The following is a 20,999-nucleotide window of genomic DNA, read 5'->3' as shown; positions in this document are numbered from 1 at the left end:
ACAAAATATTTATATATTTTTTATTATTATTTATTACACAATATTATATCTTATTGTATTGTTGTTTTTTTTTTGTATTTTATATTATTTTATTTGTATTATTTTTATATTCATTATTATCACTATTACTACTAGTTTATAGAATGATAATTAGTTTTGTATTTATAATATATTATTTATATATTTTATATTATTATTTAGTATATTATGTTTAATTATTATTTATATTTTGTTATATTCTATTGGTTGTTACTATTTTCAATACATATTATGGTTTCTTTGTATTAAATAGTTTCATTTATATTAATATTTTATATAAAGTAGATGAATTATTATTATTATTATTATTATTATTATTTTATAATTATCAGCATCACTATTATTATTAGGCCCTGTTCACACTGAGTTTTTTTGACGAGTTTTTGGGCGCGGAAACCGCTCCGCAAAACTTGTCAAAAACCGTTCGAAAATGCCTCCCATTGATTTCAATGGGAGGCGGACAAGTTTTTTTTACCGCGAGTGGAAAAACCCTGTCGCGGTAAAAAGAAGCGACATGACCCATCTTGAGGCGGTTTCCGCCTCCAAAACCTAATTTCAATCAGTCGGAAACGGGAAAAAAATGCCTTGACAAGTGTTTTGACGAGTTTTTGTCAAACCACTGTGCAAAAAACGTCTGGAGCAGTTTTTGCAGGAGGAATTTTCCTCCTGCAAAATAATCTGTGTGAACACAGCCTTATCATCATCACTATTATTATTATTATCATTATTATTATTATACCATTATTATCATCATCATCATCACTATTATTATCATCATTATTATTATTATTATCATCATCATCACTATTATTAACATCACCATCGTCATCATTATTATTATTATTATTCTGCTGTTACACAAGGGCAGCCCCTTTTATGTGGGGGATGTCAGTCCCAGATTTCCTCTCCTTTGGCACAGAAAGAGTTAGGAGATGGAGGCAGTGGCTGGGAGTGTAGGAGTGAATCCACCAGCAGCCCAGGCATGAGGAATTGGAACACTTGTCAGAAAACATGATCTGAGATTTCACCTGGGACCCCTTATTCTTAGCACCTGTATGAGAAGAAACCCCTCCATGTTCTGCATTCCAAGCAGCAGCAGCAGAACATTGGTGATCTGGAGGAAGCAGCACTGAGAGGAGGGAAGCAGGTGCTGGCATTTCACTTGCTTAGTAGAGATCAGTGTGCGGTGGAAGTGTGGTGGAAAGCCCCCTCAGCTGTCTTCTCCCCCCCCCCCCCACAAGGGTCTGCATCTGACTACAAGATACAGCAGGGGGCACATGGATGCACAGACCCTAGGAGTCTAATTTAAAGGGATGTACAACTGCATCTGAGCCAAGAGGTGGAGGATACAAGGAATAGTCATCTCCCCTTGTAGCAGCTCTCTTCCTTCTTCAAGGTACTGTCCATCACATTTCCATGCATGGCTAGTCTATAGGGTCCCTGACTAGTCTAGAGCCAGTGGAGGGCTATAGGTAACACATATCTCTAGGTACCTGCGAGGGCAATATATATGAATAATCCTTGAGATCAATGAATGGGATCACTGGGGGGGGGGGGGGGTGTTTCATGGTTGACCACTGTGTCCAGGCATCTAGTGTGGGGTCGTTGCAATGCCTCATGTCTTGAGTAGATTCAGTTGTCTTCTAAATCCATGTGCATTGTCTTCATCATCTATAGGGTTGTCCTCCTTAGCCTCTATATATCCTCATTCACATGCAGCATCTACAGTATGTGATCAGCACCTTGGACAGCTCCTTGTAGAAGTTCATCAGCGCATTCTTCTGCTGTCTTTCCTTCCTTGGGTTGCTGTCTTCTTCTGCAGGTGTGAGGTGCCTTTACTTTTTAGATTGTGAGCTCTTGGGGACAGGGATGGATGTGAGTGCTTGCACTGCAGAGTATGTTGGTGCTGGACAAATAATGAGCAATAGGTAGTAAATAAAGAGAATATTTAGATGTAGCAGAGTTGGATTGATCATTTTGGTCTGTAGGGGTTAATTCTAAAAACATGGCATAGGGACTAATTTTTTAATAATCAGGAATTCTGAGAGCTTTAACTATATGCAGATGCAGCAGAGGTGAGTTTGTCATTGAGTCATTTGTTGGGCACCAGGATAACTTATTGAGCTCTGATAATGGAGTAAGTTGCCCTAAATCACTAACTTAACTCTGCTACATCTGACAAACTATATCCTACTACATGTGTAGACTGCATGGCTTGTCTGATTAATGCTGCACTGCTACATCTGCCAAACTACATTCTGCTACATCTGTAGCTCGTCTCCTTATTACCAGTCTTCATAATGGAGCATGTCTCGAATACAAATTTCACAGCAATGGTGGAAAAACAAAATGTGATTTATGTCTGAAAAATGGATTCTTGGATTGGATTTAGTGTAACCGGCGCGTTCAACCGACTCCAAATGAGTCATTATAATTTTGAGCATTGAGAAAAAAAAATTCAAGGTCACACTTCTAAACAATTGAGAAGCTACCGATGTAGTAGAGCTGAATTTGTCATTTAATTGTTTGTTTTTTGGTTCTGAATTACAGTAATGCTGTAGGATCGCCAGCAGTGTGCCCAACATACACTGTGTGGGCTGCATATTAATCTTTTCCAGTCGTGTACACGTCCTATACAGATATAGCAGAGCTGAGTTTGCCATTTAAAATTTTCTTTCGAATTACTATAATGTAATAGAAATGCCAGCAGCGTAGCCATCATACCCACCCTGTTTAGGTTGAATGTTAATATCTATTGTGTGCACATAATATATCATTGTAGTAGCGCTTAGCTAGTAGTTTAACTGTTTGTTTGTTTGTTTTTACACATCATATACATATGTAGCAGAGCCAAGTTGGTTGTTTAAGCATTTATCTTGTCATGAATGAGCTAGCACAGTAGGTTTGCCTTTGGACTTATGTCCTACTACAAACCACAAACTCAGCTCTGCTACATCTGTGTTTACCTACATGCTATTGCATTATTATTTTTTTTGGTTATTTTCTTCCCTTCATTTCTTTACTATTTCCACAGGTACATTTTGTACTAAGTCCAATGTAAAATCACTTATTGTAAATGTCAGGATGAATTATGCCAAATGACAAACTCAGTTCTGCTACATCTGTAATTGAAATTGGATGATATTGTTTTTTGATGTAGTATAAAAACAAAGATTTATATACATCTTTCTCGGAAGCGGCAATGCTTGCAGGGGGAGGGGGTTTCATCATAACATTGCAGTGCTATTAAAGGCAGGATGAGCAGAAAACATCATTCCGACACTTTGGCGTTGCTAGATAATACTGGTACGCAGCATGTGATTTTGAAAACATTTCAAAGTAAGCAGCCGGAGCGATGAAAATGTGGGTTAATATCTTCTTATTGGTTTTGCAAGAACCAATAGACCGGAATATTTCTAACAGATGATGTGTGGGATCAGTGGTATTATAATGTGCTGCCGTGTATTATAATGTGCACTCGCCTTGGATGAACAGACTGTTTTTAAAGGCATTAAGTCAAAGGAGGCATGTGAGGCTAAATGTAATTTCATGTAGACGGGTAGATTGCGCCACATTGCTATACAGATGTAGCAGAGCTGAGTTTGTCAATTGGCACAACAGGTTGTGATACCATGATATGTTTGTTATTAGTGGTTTGACATTCTATAAAGCTGCAGGTAAACCTACTGCAATGTTTTAACACTGAAAGTTATCAAGATGCACATGAAACCGAGATAGTAGAGCTAAGTTTGTCAGTTGGCGCAATGGATTGTGATACCGTGATATGCTACTAATGGTTTGACAATCTGTAGGACTGCAGGTAAACCTACTGCAATGTATTAACTCAGACAGTTATCAAGATGTGCAAATGATCAAACAGAGGTAGCAGAGCTGAGTTTGTCAGCTGGCACAAAGGATTGTGACACCATTATATGTTACTAGTGGTGTGACATTCTGTAATGCTACAGGTAAACCTACTGCAATGTCTTATTAACTTAGAAAGTCATCAAGATGCACAAAGAATGCACATAAAACAGAGGTAGGAGAGCTGAGTTTGTCAGCTGGCACAAAGGATTGTGACACCATTATATGTTACTAGTGGTGTGACATTCTGTAATGCTACAGGTAAACCTACTGCAATGTCTTAACTTAGAAAGTCATCAAGATGCACAAAGAATGCACATAAAACAGAGGTAGCAGAGCTGAGTTTGTCAATTTGCACAATGGATTGTGATATCATGATCTGTTACTAGTGGTGTGACATTCTGTAATGCTACATGTAGACCTACTTCAATGTCTTAACTTAGAAAGTCATCAATATGGAAAAAGTATGCACATAAAACAGAGGTAGCAGAGCTGAGTTTGTTGTTGATCTCTTCCTTTGTGCACTAATCACTAAGTTAAGGAATGTTATGGCATGACAGATTTGTAATGACAGATTCAGCTTTGTTGCACTGACAAACTCATCACTGCTACAAATGTATAAATATTCACACATAAGCATTGTAGGGTGTCACCTTTCCATTGTGTATATATATATATATATATCGTATAAGAGTATGCTATATATACCGGGAAATATTATATAATGTATAGTTTATTAAGAGTGTACAGATGTTGCAGAGCTGAGTTTGCCATTTGGCACAATGTGCTATCCCAATATGATATCTGTAGTTTTACATAGGACTGCTGGTAAACTTACTGTTTCCTATTAAGTTTGTGAGGAAAAGGTATATGACACCTTCAAATCTGCTGCATCTGTATTATATAATGTATAATTGACTGCGTACAGATGTTGCAGAGCTGAGTTTGTCATTTGGCATAATGTTTTGTGATATTACACTGTGTTATCTGTGGTTTTGCATAGGACTGCTGGTAAACCTACTGCTTTATAATAACCCAGTGAGTTATCGCACTGCACATAAGAAAGAGGTCAATGACACACTCAGTTCTGCTGCATTTTTTATTTTATAACGTATATTTAACTGTGCAGATGTTGCAAAGTTGAGTTTGTTATTTAGCACAGTGCTTTGTGATGTTACAATGTATTATGTGTGATTTTACATAGAACTGCTGGTAAACGTACTGCATCATATTAACTCAGTGAAGACGAGATCAATGACACAATCAACTCTGCAGCACTTGTACGGTAAATGTGACTGTGTGCAGATGTTGCAGAGCTGAGTTTGTCATTTGGCATAGTTATTTGTAATATTACAATGTGTTATGTGTGGTTTTACATAGGACTGCGGGTAAACCTACTACACTACATTAACTCAGTAAGTAAGAGATCAATGACACGTTCAACTCTGCAGCATCTGTATTATTTAATGTATAATTGACAGATGAGTTTGTCATTTGACTCAATGTTAATACAATGTGTTATGTGTGGTTTTACATGGGACTGTTGGTAAACGTACTACACCATATTATCTCAGTAAGGAAGAGATCAATGACACATTCCACTCTGCTGCATCTGTATTGGCAGGAGTATAATAAATGATATACTGACACATATCTGTAAACATTTGGCCTTTGCTCCCTCCTGATTGACCCCCTGCACTCTCCTGCCCTAGAATATTCTCTCATCCTAATCATCAATAGGGATTCCCCCGGATACAAGATCTATGCAATAAGCTAGAAATATTGATTCTGCATCTCCCATAGAGTATAATGGAGCCCACCGGGGCCGAAACACCAACACCTGTTGAGGACATCAGTCGGGGGTCTCACCATTTAAATATTTATGGCATATCCAAATTTTTTTGGTAAGAAAACCATGAGGAGACTTTTGAACATGTGTCAGTCTTAACTGTAGTTTTGGAATTCTATTCATGAACCAGGAGGCTCTGGATAAGCAGAGTGACATTCAATGTGGCCTCTAAGTCAGGTGTTGACACCCAGCTTTCCCAAACTACCAAATAAAAAAATCTGCCTAATTAGGCCTTATTCACACGAACGTGTATTACGTCCGTGCTACGCACGTGGAAATCACCCGCATCGCACGGACTTATGTTAGTCAATGGGGCTGTTCAGACTGTCCGTGATTTTCACGCAGCGTATGTGCGCTGCGTAAAACTCACGACATGTCCTATATTTGCCTGTGTTTCGCGCAGCACCCATTGAAGTCAATGGGCGCGTGCAAATCGCGCTCGGCAAACGGAAGCACTTCCGGGTGCCGCGTGTGATTCGCGCTACAGTAGTAAAGAAAATGAATGAAAACAGAAAAGCACCTCCTGTTTTTATGTTTTGTAAACATAAAACAAGAGTGTCATAATGATGCCGGCTGCGCGAAAATCACGCAGCCGCGCACCATATGCTGCTGACACACTGAACTTTTGCGTGCGCAAAACGGACACGTTCGTGTGAATAAGGCCTAATAGGTTCTCTTAAAATCACATGCAATATTGCGTAATTGTAATTTTACGTGAAAAGGAGGAACCCTGAATTAAAGAAAATCTCATACAAAATCTCAGTACTTGTCCCATCACAGACTACCCCTTTAATACGATAGCCAGCCCGGATCTCGGCAATCAGCGGATTTTGCCAGGAAAGTTTGCCATTAGCTGCTCATTTTTCCTGCAGTGGCCACTACAGGAGAAATGCAGTATAAGGGTATGTTCACACTCACTAATTACGGACGTAATTCGGGCGTTTTTGCCCCAAATTACGTCTGAAAATAGCGCCTCAATAGCGCTGACAAACATCTGCCCATTGAAAGCAATGGGCAGACGTTTGTCTGTTCACACGAGGCGTATATTTACGCGCTGCTGTCAAATGACGGCGCGTAAATAGACGCCCGCGTCAAAGAAGTGACCTGTCACTTCTTTGGCCGTAATTGGAGCCGCTATTCATTGACTCCAATGAATAGCAGCGCTAATTACGGCCGTAATGGACGCGGCGTTCAAGCGCCTGCACATGCCGGTACGGCTGAAATTACGGGGATGTTTTCAGGCTGAAACATCCCCGTAATTTCAGCCGTAACGGACGCCCTCGTGTGAACATACCCTTAAAGGCAGTCGTATTATTGATCACCCGGCTTTCCCACAATCAGATATAGATCGCTTAATAGATATTTGAAGATCCAGATAGAAGAAGAGAACACGGAAGCTTTTATTCCTAGAATGTACAATGTCTGTGTTGAATGCAGCAGTAATAAGCCCGGAGTATATAGTGCTGTATACAGTGTAGGCCGGGGGTTCTGTATAGAGATGTCGCTGCAGACTTGGTAGTAACACAGCAGAAGACCTTGACTTTCATAATGCAGAGAAGTACCAGAAGCTGACGCTGGATCTGAGCTGATGTGTTATTATCCTTCTAGAACATCCATAGAACATTATGTCCTGATATGTGCAGGTGGAGGACAGAAGTTCAGATGTTACATTCAATACAGAGAGGAAACTATAGAGATGAGCAGGAAACGTGCACATCAACTAAACATTATCTATCTATACATCACATATCTATCTATCTATCTATCTATCTATCTATCTATCTATCTATCTATCTATCTATCTATCTATCTATCTATCTATCTATCTATCTATCTATCTATCTATCATCTATCTATCATCTATCTATCATCTATCTATCTATCTATCTCATATCTATCTATCTCATATCTATCTATCTATCTATCTATCTATCTATCTATCTATCTATCTATCTATCTATCTATCTATCTATCTATCTATCTATCTATCTATCTATCTATCTATCTATCTATCTATCATCTATCTATCAATCTATCTATCTCATATCTATCTATCTATCTCATATCTATCTATCTATCTCATATCTATCTATCTATCTCATATCTATCTATCTATCTCATATCTATCTATCTATCTATCTATCTATCTATCTATCTATCTATCTATCTATCTATCTATCTATCTATCTATCTATCTATCTATCTATCTATCTATCTATCTATCTCATATCTATCTATCTATCTCATATCTATCTATCTATCTATCTATCTATCTATCTATCTATCTATCTATCTATCTATCTATCTATCTATCTATCTATCTATCTATCTATCTATCTATCTATCTATCTATCTATAGATGTGTTCTCTCTCATCTCTAAACTGCCATCCATCAGTGATCTGTCGGCCCATAGACTCCCATGTAAAAACAAAACATATCCGTGAACAATTAAGTTTTTGTTTTTTTTTACTGGATGGCGCGAGATTGTATTGAGATGCTATCATGACAAATGGTATAACTTAACTCAATTCAAGATGAAATGAACACATTTCTTAGTTGATTAACTTAGCTTTCATCTTTATTAGGGTTATATTGTGTGTCCGAGGCATCTATGAGCCGCTTTCAGCTGAGCCGTCAGTCCAGGGGATTGAAGGATTCTGTTAACACCAGTACCATGCAGTTTCTGGATGGACTGTGGTTTGTTGGACCCACCATAGGAGATGGCTCTGAGGGCTCAGCCTCGTGCTATACAGAACACGTACATATCCACATTAATTGCATTGTAATCATACACCATAGGACATATCATTAATAAGGTCTAATAGGGTATTAGTGAATCATCCAATAAGAAATAGATCCTAGTGATCGGCTCCAAAGTCCCCTCCAAATGGGGTTGTCTTCTGCTGGACCTTCGGGGACTATTATTGATTTAGAGCCTGTTCCTACTGGAAGATCCTCTGGTTCTCTGCTGGGCCAGTCAGACCCCGTCCCCTTCTAATTTTGATCCCCAGCAGATATTTAAAAACAAAAAATAATTTTTAAGTAACATTTATGTCAAACAGACTTTTATACAAAAGAATGCGGAAACACCATAACCCTCATCATCTCTTCTGGAGGGATCTAAATCAAATATTGACAGGCTAAAGTGAGTCACTGATTTTCTGTGTCATCTCAAGACGTACAGGCCAAGGGGGTTTGAATTGACTTGAACATCTATGGGAGTAGGACAAGTCGTTTCCCAATATACAGGGTGGGCCATTTATATGGATACACCTAAATAAAATGGGAATGGTTGGTGATAGTAACTTCCTGTTTGTGGCACATTAGTATATGGGAGGGGGGAAACTTTTCAAGCTGGGTGTTGACCATGGCGGCCATTTTGAAGTCGGCCATTTTGTATCCAACTTTCGTTTTTTCAATGGGAAGAGGGTCATGTGACACATCAAACTTATCGAGAATTTCACAAGAAAAACAATGGTGTGCTTGGTTTTAACGTTACTTTATTCTTTCATGAGTTATTTACAAGTTTCTGACCACTTATAAAATGTGTTCAAAGTGCTGCCCATTGTGTTGGATTGTCAATGCCACCCTCTTCTCCCACTCTTCACACACTGATAGCAACACAGCAGAAGAAATGCTAGCACAGGCTTCCAGTATCCGTAGTTTCAGTTGCTGCACATCTCGTATCTTCACAGCATAGACAATTGCCTTCAGATGACCCCAAAGATAAAAGTCTAAGGGGGTCAGATTGGGAGGCATTTCTTCTGCGGTGTATCTATATACTGATAGTACACAGGCATATATCTATATACTGATAGCACACAGGCATATATCTATATACTGATAGTACACAGGCATATATCTATACACTGATAGTACACAGGCATATATCTATACACTGATAGTACACAGGCATATATCTATATACTGATAGTACACAGGCATATATCTATATACTGATAGTACACAGGCATATATCTATATACTGATAGCACACAGGCATATATCTATATACTGATAGCACACAGGCATATATCTATATACTGATAGTACACAGGCATATATCTATATACTGATAGCACACAGGCATATATCTATATACTGATAGCACACAGGCATATATCTATATACTGATAGTACACAGGCATATATCTATATACTGATAGTACACAGGCATATATCTATATACTGATAGTACACAGGCATATATCTATATACTGATAGTACACAGGCATATATCTATATACTGATAGTACACAGGCATATATCTATACACTGATAGTACACAGGCATATATCTATACACTGATAGTACACAGGCATATATCTATATACTGATAGCACACAGGCATATATCTATATACTGATAGTACACAGGCATATATCTATATACTGATAGTACACAGGCATATATCTATATACGGATAGTACACAGGCATATATCTATATACTGATAGTACACAGGCATATATCTATATACTGATAGTACACAGGCATATATCTATACACTGATAGTACACAGGCATATATCTATATACTGATAGTACACAGGCATATATATATACACTGATAGTACACAGGCATATATCTATACACTGATAGTACACAGGCATATATCTATATACTGATAGCACACAGGCATATATCTATATACTGATAGCACACAGGCATATATCTATATACTGATAGCACACAGGCATATATCTATATACTGATAGTACACAGGCATATATCTATATACTGATAGCACACAGGCATATATATCTATATACTGATAGCACACAGGCATACATCTATATACTGATAGTACACAGGCATATATCTATATACTGATAGCACACAGGCATATATATCTATATACTGATAGTACACAGGCATATATCTATATACTGATAGCACACAGGCATATATCTATATACTGATAGTACACAGGCATATATCTATATACTGATAGCACACAGGCATATATCTATATACTGATAGTACACAGGCATATATCTATATACTGATAGTACACAGGCATATATCTATATACTGATAGTACACAGGCATATATCTATATACTGATAGTACACAGGCATATATCTATATACTGATAGCACACAGGCGTATATCTATATACTGATAGTACACAGGCATATATCTATATACTGATAGTACACAGGTATATATCTATATACTGATAGTACACAGGCATATATCTATATACTGATAGCACACAGGCATATATCTATATACTGATAGTACACAGGCGTATATCTATATACTGATAGTACACAGGCATATATCTATATACTGATAGTACACAGGTATATATCTATATACTGATAGTACACAGGCATATATCTATATACTGATAGCACACAGGCATATATCTATATACTGATAGTACACAGGCATATATCTATATACTGATAGTACACAGGCATATATCTATATACTGATAGTACACAGGCATATATCTATATACTGATAGCACACAGGCATATATCTATATACTGATAGCACACAGGCATATATCTATATACTGATAGTACACAGGCATATATCTATATACTGATAGTACACAGGCATATATCTATATACTGATAGTACACAGGCATATATCTATACACTGATAGTACACAGGCATATATCTATACACTGATAGTACACAGGCATATATCTATATACTGATAGTACACAGGCATATATCTATATACTGATAGTACACAGGCATATATCTATATACTGATAGTACACAGGCATATATCTATATACTGATAGTACACAGGCATATATCTATATACTGATAGCACACAGGCATATATCTATATACTGATAGTACACAGGCATATATCTATATACTGATAGTACACAGGCATATATCTATACACTGATAGTACACAGGCATATATCTATATACTGATAGTACACAGGCATATATCTATATACTGATAGTACACAGGCATATATCTATATACTGATAGTACACAGGCATATATCTATATACTGATAGTACACAGGCATATATCTATATACTGATAGCACACAGGCATATATCTATATACTGATAGCACACAGGCATATATCTATACACTGATAGTACACAGGCATATATCTATACACTGATAGTACACAGGCATATATCTATATACTGATAGCACACAGGCATATATCTATATACTGATAGTACACAGGCATATATCTATACACTGATAGTACACAGGCATATATCTATATACTGATAGTACACAGGCGTATATCTATATACTGATAGCACACAGGCGTATATCTATATACTGATAGTACACAGGCATATATCTATATACTGATAGTACACAGGCATGTATCTATATACTGATAGTACACAGGCATATATCTATACACTGATAGTACACAGGCATATATCTATACACTGATAGTACACAGGCATATATCTATATACTGATAGTACACAGGCATATATCTATATACTGATAGTACACAGGCATATATCTATATACAGATAGCACACAGGCATATATCTATATACTGATAGCACACAGGCATATATCTATATACTGATAGCACACAGGCATATATCTATATACTGATAGTACACAGGCATATATCTATATACGGAGAGTACACAGGCATATATCTATATACTGATAGCACACAGGCATATATCTATATACTGATAGCACACAGGCATATATCTATATACTGATAGTACACAGGCATATATCTATATACTGATAGTACACAGGCATATATCTATATACTGATAGTACACAGCCATATATCTATATACTGATAGTACACAGGCATATATCTATATACTGATAGCACACAGGCATATATCTATATACTGATAGTACACAGGCATATATCTATATACTGATAGCACACAGGCATATATCTATATACTGATAGCACACAGGGATATATCTATATACTGATAGCACACAGGCGTATATCTATATACTGATAGTACACAGGCATATATCTATATACTGATAGTACACAGGCATATATCTATATACTGATAGCACACAGGCATATATCTATATACTGATAGTACACAGGCATATATCTATATACTGATAGTACACAGCCATATATCTATATACTGATAGTACACAGGCATATATCTATATACGGATAGTACACAGGCATATATCTATATACTGATAGTACACAGGCATATATCTATATACTGATAGTACACAGGCCTATATCTATATACTGATAGTACACAGGCCTATATCTATATACTGATATTACACAGGCATATATCTATATACTGATAGTACACAGGCCTATATCTATATACTGATAGTACACAGGCATATATCTATATACTGATAGTACACAGGCATATATCTATACACTGATAGCACACAGACATACATCTATATACTGATAGTACACAGGCATATATATATACACTGATAGTACACAGGCATATATCTATACACTGATAGTACACAGGCATATATCTATATACTGATAGTACACAGGCATATATCTATATACTGATAGTACACAGGCATATATCTATATACTGATAGTACACAGGCATATATCTATATACTGATAGTACACAGGCATGTATCTATATACTGATAGTACACAGGCATATATCTATATACTGATAGTACACAGGCATATATCTATATACTGATAGTACACAGGCATATATCTATATACTGATAGTACACAGGCATGTATCTATATACTGATAGTACACAGGCATATATCTATATACTGATAGCACACAGGCATATATCTATATACTGATAGCACACAGGCATGTATCTATATACTGATAGTACACAGGCATGTATCTATATACTGATAGTACACAGGCATATATCTATATACTGATAGCACACAGGCATATATCTATATACTGATAGCACACAGGCATATATCTATATACTGATAGTACACAGGCATATATCTATATACTGATAGTACACAGGCATATATCTATACACTGATAGCACACAGCCATATATCTATATACTGATAGTACACAGGCATATATCTATATACTGATAGTACACAGGCATATATCTATATACTGATAGTACACAGGCATATATCTATATACTGATAGTACACAGGGATATATCTATATACTGATAGTACACAGGCATATATCTATATACTGATAGTACACAGGCATATATCTATATACTGATAGTACACAGGCATATATCTATATACTGATAGCACACAGGCATATATCTATATACTGATAGTACACAGGCATATATCTATATACTGATAGTACACAGGCATATATCTATATACTGATAGTACACAGGCATATATCTATATACTGATAGTACACAGGCATATATCTATATACTGATAGCACACCGGCATATATCTATATACTGATAGTACACAGGCCTATATCTATATACTGATAGTACACAGGCATATATCTATATACTGATAGCACACCGGCATATATCTATATACTGATAGTACACAGGCATATATCTATATACGGATAGTACACAGGCATATATCTATATACTGATAGTACACAGGCCTATATCTATATACTGATAGTACACAGGCATATATCTATACACTGATAGTACACAGGCATATATCTATATACTGATAGCACACAGGCATATATCTATATACTGATAGCACACAGGCATATATCTATATACTGATAGTACACAGGCATATATCTATACACTGATAGTACACAGGCATATATCTATATACTGATAGCACACAGGCATATATCTATATACTGATAGCACACAGGCATATATCTATATACTGATAGCACACAGGCATATATCTATATACTGATAGCACACAGGCATATATCTATATACTGATAGTACACAGGCATATATCTATATACTGATAGTACACAGGTATATATCTATATACTGATCGTACACAGGCATATATCTATATACTGATAGTATACAGGCATATATCTATATACTGATAGTACACAGACATATATCTATACACTGATAGTACACAGGCATATATCTATATACTGATAGTACACAGGGATATATCTATACACTGATAGTACACCGGCATATATCTATATACTGATAGTACACAGGCATATATCTATATACTGATAGTACACAGGGATATATCTATATACTGATAGTACACAGGCATATATCTATATACTGATAGTACACAGGCATATATCTATATACTGATAGTACACAGGCATATATCTATATACTGATAGTACACAGGCATATATCTATACACTGATAGTACACAGGCATATATCTATATACTGATAGTACACAGGCATATATCTATATACTGATAGTACACAGGCATATATCTATATACTGATAGTACACAGGCATATATCTATACACTGATAGTACACAGGCATATATCTATATACTGATAGTACACAGGCATATATCTATATACTGATAGTACACAGGCATATATCTATATACTGATAGTACACAGGCATATATCTATATACTGATAGCACACAGGCATATATCTATATACTGATAGCACACAGGCATATATCTATATACTGATAGTACACAGGCATATATCTATATACTGATAGTACACAGGCATATATCTATATACTGATAGTACACAGGCATATATCTATATACTGATAGTACACAGGCATATATCTATATACTGATAGTACACAGGGATATATCTATATACTGATAGTACACAGGCATATATCTATATACTGATAGTACACAGGCATATATCTATATACTGATAGTACACAGGCATATATCTATATACTGATAGCACACAGGCATATATCTATATACTGATAGTACACAGGCATATATCTATACACTGATAGTACACAGGCATATATCTATATACTGATAGTACACAGGCATATATCTATATACTGATAGCACACAGGCATATAGCACACAGGCATATATCTATATATGCAGGGGCGTAGCTAAAGGCTCATGGGCCCGGGTGCAAGAATTCAGCTTGGGCCCCCCTACCCCTCCCCAACACCACCATCATCATCCCTGCGCGCGCCTATGCCCAGACGCTTTGCCCAACAGCCCCCATAGTATAATGCCCCCACACAGTATAATGCTCCCATAGCTGCCCCCACACAGTATAATGCCCCATAACGTATAATGCCCCCCCATAACAGCCCCATACCGTATAATCCCCCCTCCCCCGCAATATCAGCTCCCCATACAGTATAATGCCCCCATATGTGCATATTATAAAAATAGCATAATTACCTATCCCCGTTCCTTCGCCTCCTCCGGTGTGTACTATGGGTGACTCAGTGCAGGCAGGCTCGATGATGTTGCTACATCCCGCCTGCCTGCGTCGAGCCGCTCACGGCACAGGGAATGCTGGATCAAGGAGATGTCAGCTCCTTGCTCCAGCATTGATTGGAACCGGGACCTCGGTGAGTGACTCACGAACCCCCAGGGGGACGCGACCCACATTGTAGGGATGTCACGATACCAAAATTTGGACTTCGATACCGATACTTCGTTTACTTTGCCAACAGTAATAAAAATAAAAAATAAGTTCTTTCGTTTTCTAATGTGAGGCACGAGGTGTGATGATGAATTTTGAATGCGCCTCACATTAATAGTAATTAACCCCATCATGTTTCTCTGTCATAATGGGTTAATATGTAAGGTACATGATGGGGTTAATTACTATTAATGTGAGGAACATGGAGGTTAAATTCATCATCGCACCTTGCGCCTCACAATTAGGCAAAAATGGACCCATTCACTTTCATTGAGCGCGGACACATTTCCGTAGCGCTACGGATGAGTGTCCGAGCCGTAGAAATGTTCCGAAAATTATGGAACATGTCCGTTCTTTTGCATTTTGCAGGGCCGTGCTCCCATACTTTGTATGGGAGCACGGCCCGAAAATGCGGGTGGCAGTCGGCGGCCGGCCGTGCCCGCAGTCGCGGGCCGTGATTGCGGGCACGGTCGTGTGAATGGGGCCTAAGTGATAGAAAGCAATTTTTATTTTATTTTTTTACAGAGTACACATCATAAAAATAGTTGTGCAGGTTATTACGGCCGCGCCAATACCGATTATGTGTATATTTTATGTATTGATACTTATTTTAATGTTTATGGTAAAAAAGGTGAATGTGTATTTTTTTTATTTAACATTACTTTGTTTTTACTTTATTTTTAAACTTCAATGTACTGGCCTATAGCTATATGCCAGTACATTAGCCTGTGTATGTATAGCACACAGGCAGTTGTTAGGACATACTTGGGTATGTCCTAACAACAGGAAATATGGTAGGACAGCCCTGGGGTCCTTCAATGGACCCTGGGCTGTCTGCCCATATATGGTATGTCCCTCAATCGCGTCACAGGGAATTCCTTTTCCTGTACTAATCCTGAGTTACAATCTGTATTATACACCAGAGCTTCATTCACAATTCTGCTGGCTGTCATTTGAAACAGCCAACAAGCTTGTCATTACCCCTAAGGCTGGGTTCACACGAGCATGTTACGTCCGTAATGGACGGAACGTATTTCGGCGGCAAGTCCCGGACCGAACACACTGCAGGGAGCCGGGCTCCTAGCATCATAGTTATGTACGACGATAGGAGTCCCTGCTTCTCTGTGGAACTACTGTCCCGTACTGAAAACATGATTACAGTACGGGACAGTTGTCCTGCAGTGAGGCAGGGACTCCTAGCGTCGTACATAACTATGATGCTAGGAGCCCGGCTCCCTGGAAGTGTGTTCGGTCCGGGACTTTCGGCCGAAATACGTTCCATCCATTACGGACGTAACATGCTCGTGTGAACCCAGCCTAACAGCTTAGCTGAACTCTATAATGTAGCGTTAGTGTTTCCTACATCAGATTGCTGCACAATACCTGGTGTAAGGGGATCTCTTCCTAGAATGCAAGTCATTATAGCAAGCTCCTTGCAGAAATTGAGCCATGGAATGCTGTGAGATTTTAGCTGTGATGGCGGCAGAATTGTGAATACAGCTCTGGAGTAATAAATATTGATAAACAAGTGCACCTACATAAACGGACACATAATACATATTTTGTACGTAGATCAGTGGTCTCCAATCTGTGACCAGCAGCTGTTGTGAAACGTTAACTCCTAACTTGCTGAGAGTTGTAGTCTCAAAACAGCCGGAGAACACAATTTGGCGACCACTGATGTGTAGCATGATCTCATATTTATATCTTCCTATCTAGAGTTTGGGCAGAGGGGGTTTTAAACATTCAGTTAAACCACTCTATGACCTTTACATTTTTCCTATGAATAAAACAAACGTACATAGGATTGTAAATATGATTATTTCATGTTTAATCAGCTGTGACCTTATCCCGAGCTCCATGGAGTAGACCCTCGGGTCCCGTTTCGTAAAGGTTTTCTAATAATTTCCCCTATAGATTGGATTACAGCATGAAGGAGCTTTTGTAAACATACTGATTTCTCCTCTTCTGCTCATTTTTTAGGGAAGAACCATTCAAGTTGGTTGTAAAGAACTTTATGGAGGGTCTACGGTCACCAATGGTCAACCCTTGAATGGTGGGATACAGTGCATGGAGGAAACCCAATCCAGGAGTATAAGACGAACAGCGTTGAAAATTTGATTACATAATGCTGTCATCTCCAGCCTAAATTGTGACCTAAAATGTTCCCTTACATCTGGTTGGTTCTTCTCCTCTTAAAAGAAGATAGCGATGGAAACGTTGGGTTTATGGCGTTGGCACAAACCAATGAACGAAGGGTGGTAGCCTATATGCCGGGGGACACTATCATCGGAGCACTGTTTTCTGTCCACCACCAGCCAACCGTTGAAAAGGTTCACGAAAGGAAATGCGGAGAGGTACGGGAACAATATGGTATACAAAGAGTGGAAGCCATGCTTCACACCCTCGATAGAATCAACGCAGACCCCAATGTGTTGCCAAACATAACCCTTGGATGTGAGATCCGTGATTCCTGCTGGCATTCTGCGGTGGCTTTAGAACAAAGTATTGAGTTTATAAGGGACTCTCTTATTTCATCCGAAGAAGAAGAAGGCTTAGTCCGTTGCGTTGATGGTTCTTCTTCATCATTCCACACGAAAAAGCCCATAGTTGGAGTTATTGGACCTGGATCCAGCTCAGTGGCCATCCAAGTGCAGAATTTATTGCAGCTTTTTAATATACCTCAAATTGCTTATTCGGCAACAAGCATGGACCTCAGTGATAAAACCTTGTACAAGTATTTCATGAGAGTGGTCCCTTCTGATGCCCAACAAGCAAGAGCAATGGTGGATATTGTCAAAAGGTACAACTGGACTTATGTGTCTGCAGTGCATACCGAAGGTAAGAGATTCTACCAAGCAACCGTAAAATTGTATCTCAAACTATACTTTGTGCAGATGTAGCCATCTTTATCTTGACTCTTCACGCATTAAATACACAGTGGCAAGAAACTTTAACTTGACTTTTTCCATGACTTTTCAATGGCTTTTGTTGTGTGATATCACGCTGCAGCGAGTTATCAGAGTCAAGATTAACTTGGCTACATCTGTATATTTAAAAACATTGGTAGGAAAAAGTGCTGATCTAATAAACGTAGAAGAGATAATCTAAGTCTGGAGGGTGATCTCATTGAAACATGAAGACAACACCATGCCATATTTCCTATTAGAACATATTGAGGTCTCCATGCTTTCTGGTGCTTGTGTGATGCAGCTTATTATTTTCATAGTCATCCAAAAGAAACTATCTACTTTCTTAAAGGGGATTTCCAGGACTTTGAAATTGATGATCCTTAGGATAGGTCATCAATATCAGAGCGGTTGGGGTCCGCATCCCGCCACACCAACGATCAGCTGATTGAAGAAGCCTCTTAATTGTTTACCTGGCAGAGCACCGTACATTCGGTAGTGGTTGTGCCTGGTACTGCAGCTCTTTTGAGCTCAGTCTTGACTACCATTCAAGTGAATGGGACTGAGCTGCAGTACCAGGTACAACCACTACCGAATGTACGGAGCTGTGCATGGAGAACAATTAATAAGTTGCAGCACTCTCTGGAATGCCGCGACCCCTTGAATCACTTGATTGTGGGTGTTCCGGTATTCGTACCCCCACCAATCTAATATTGATGACCTATCCTAAGGATCATCAATTTCAAAGTCCTGGAAAACCCCTTTAAAAGCAATTTTATCAAGTACAGAAAGCACAACAGAGCTCAGCCATGTCCAGGTTAATGGTAAATCGACAGTTCTCAGATATACAAAATAATATTTAAAGGGGAATTCCAGTCACCATTATTTTTTTAACATGAATGATACTCTAATCTTCCTTAGTTTCAATGGTAAAGACATTAAAAAAGATTTTGCTTTATATCTCTTAATTCTGCATGGCATTCTTATCATGTATTAAGATCAAGCACAGATTCAATTTCCTCTTTGTGGGAGGAGCTTTTTTCTGTGCTCATTATCGCCCCCTGCTGAGTAATGCACTTTGTATGAGCTGCCAAGAGGAGCGAAGTTGGAGATGTGACAAGAGATCAATTTTAAGTAAAGTGGTTATCAAATCCATTCATTGTTTAGCTTAATACCGACACAGACTATAATACTGCCCCCTATAGATCTAAATGACTAGAAAAATTATGTGAATTGAATTGCCCTTTAATTTAAAAAAAAAAAACGTATTATCGTGCAATGAACTTCCATTATAATGCATTGTTAGATATAACAATGGCTTAGATGATTTCCACTCCGCGTACCTACAACATTTCTTTCACAGTGTGGGCATCATGGGAGTTTCTCTGGAAATACAGATGATCGTGTAGTCAAGATACCAAAATGTTGTACAGTGGGGGCTGAGTTGTTTCCATGACGACAAAATCCTTGGTGTTACTAATTATTCTATTGAGCACACCATGGGAAATAACTTACCTGTATACTATATATAAAAGACAGCAAAAATTAGGCATAAACATGTACAGTATATCATATTATACATATATAGGATATAATGCCAATTGCGTAAATGAATAGAACATTAAAGGTCACTCAAATTTTCCATGGCCGTATAAAATAATTAAAACCCGGAATCTATATACCGTGACCAAGAGGCTTCTTAACACCCCCTTCTGTCACCCAGTACTTTGGGTACAAAGTTTTGAGCGATTTCAGAATAGGTGAGCATCTGTATCACTATTAATAGGCATAGGCTCCTCCCCTGAGGAGCAGCCAAGTAGGACGAGGCGGAGCCAAGGAGAAAGACTTTGCCAAAA

General features: G+C 38.0%; 1 protein-coding gene across 6 annotated transcripts in view; it reads left to right on the top strand.

Annotated features, from left to right (window-relative positions):
* The window catches only part of GRM5 (glutamate metabotropic receptor 5), a 356,124-nt gene that overhangs the window by 903 nt on the left and 334,222 nt on the right, over positions 1-20,999 (top strand). For 3 of the 6 annotated variants that reach the window (XM_075851446.1, XM_075851447.1, XM_075851441.1), the window contains exons 1-2: positions 963-1,435; positions 18,218-19,075. In XM_075851446.1, the coding sequence (XP_075707561.1) occupies positions 18,397-19,075 (679 nt within the window). In that variant the 5' untranslated portion in view covers positions 963-1,435; positions 18,218-18,396. Of the gene's footprint in view, positions 1-962; positions 1,436-1,772; positions 1,862-3,307; positions 3,379-18,217; positions 19,076-20,999 lie in introns of those variants that run through there. The other 3 variants (XM_075851444.1, XM_075851445.1, XM_075851443.1) reach the window with 3 other exon arrangements.

The sequence above is a fragment of the Rhinoderma darwinii genome, chromosome 2 (assembly GCF_050947455.1).
Source record: "Rhinoderma darwinii isolate aRhiDar2 chromosome 2, aRhiDar2.hap1, whole genome shotgun sequence".
Taxonomy (NCBI): Eukaryota; Metazoa; Chordata; class Amphibia; order Anura; family Rhinodermatidae; genus Rhinoderma; species Rhinoderma darwinii.
This window is presented reverse-complemented; position numbering and strand designations above follow the sequence as displayed.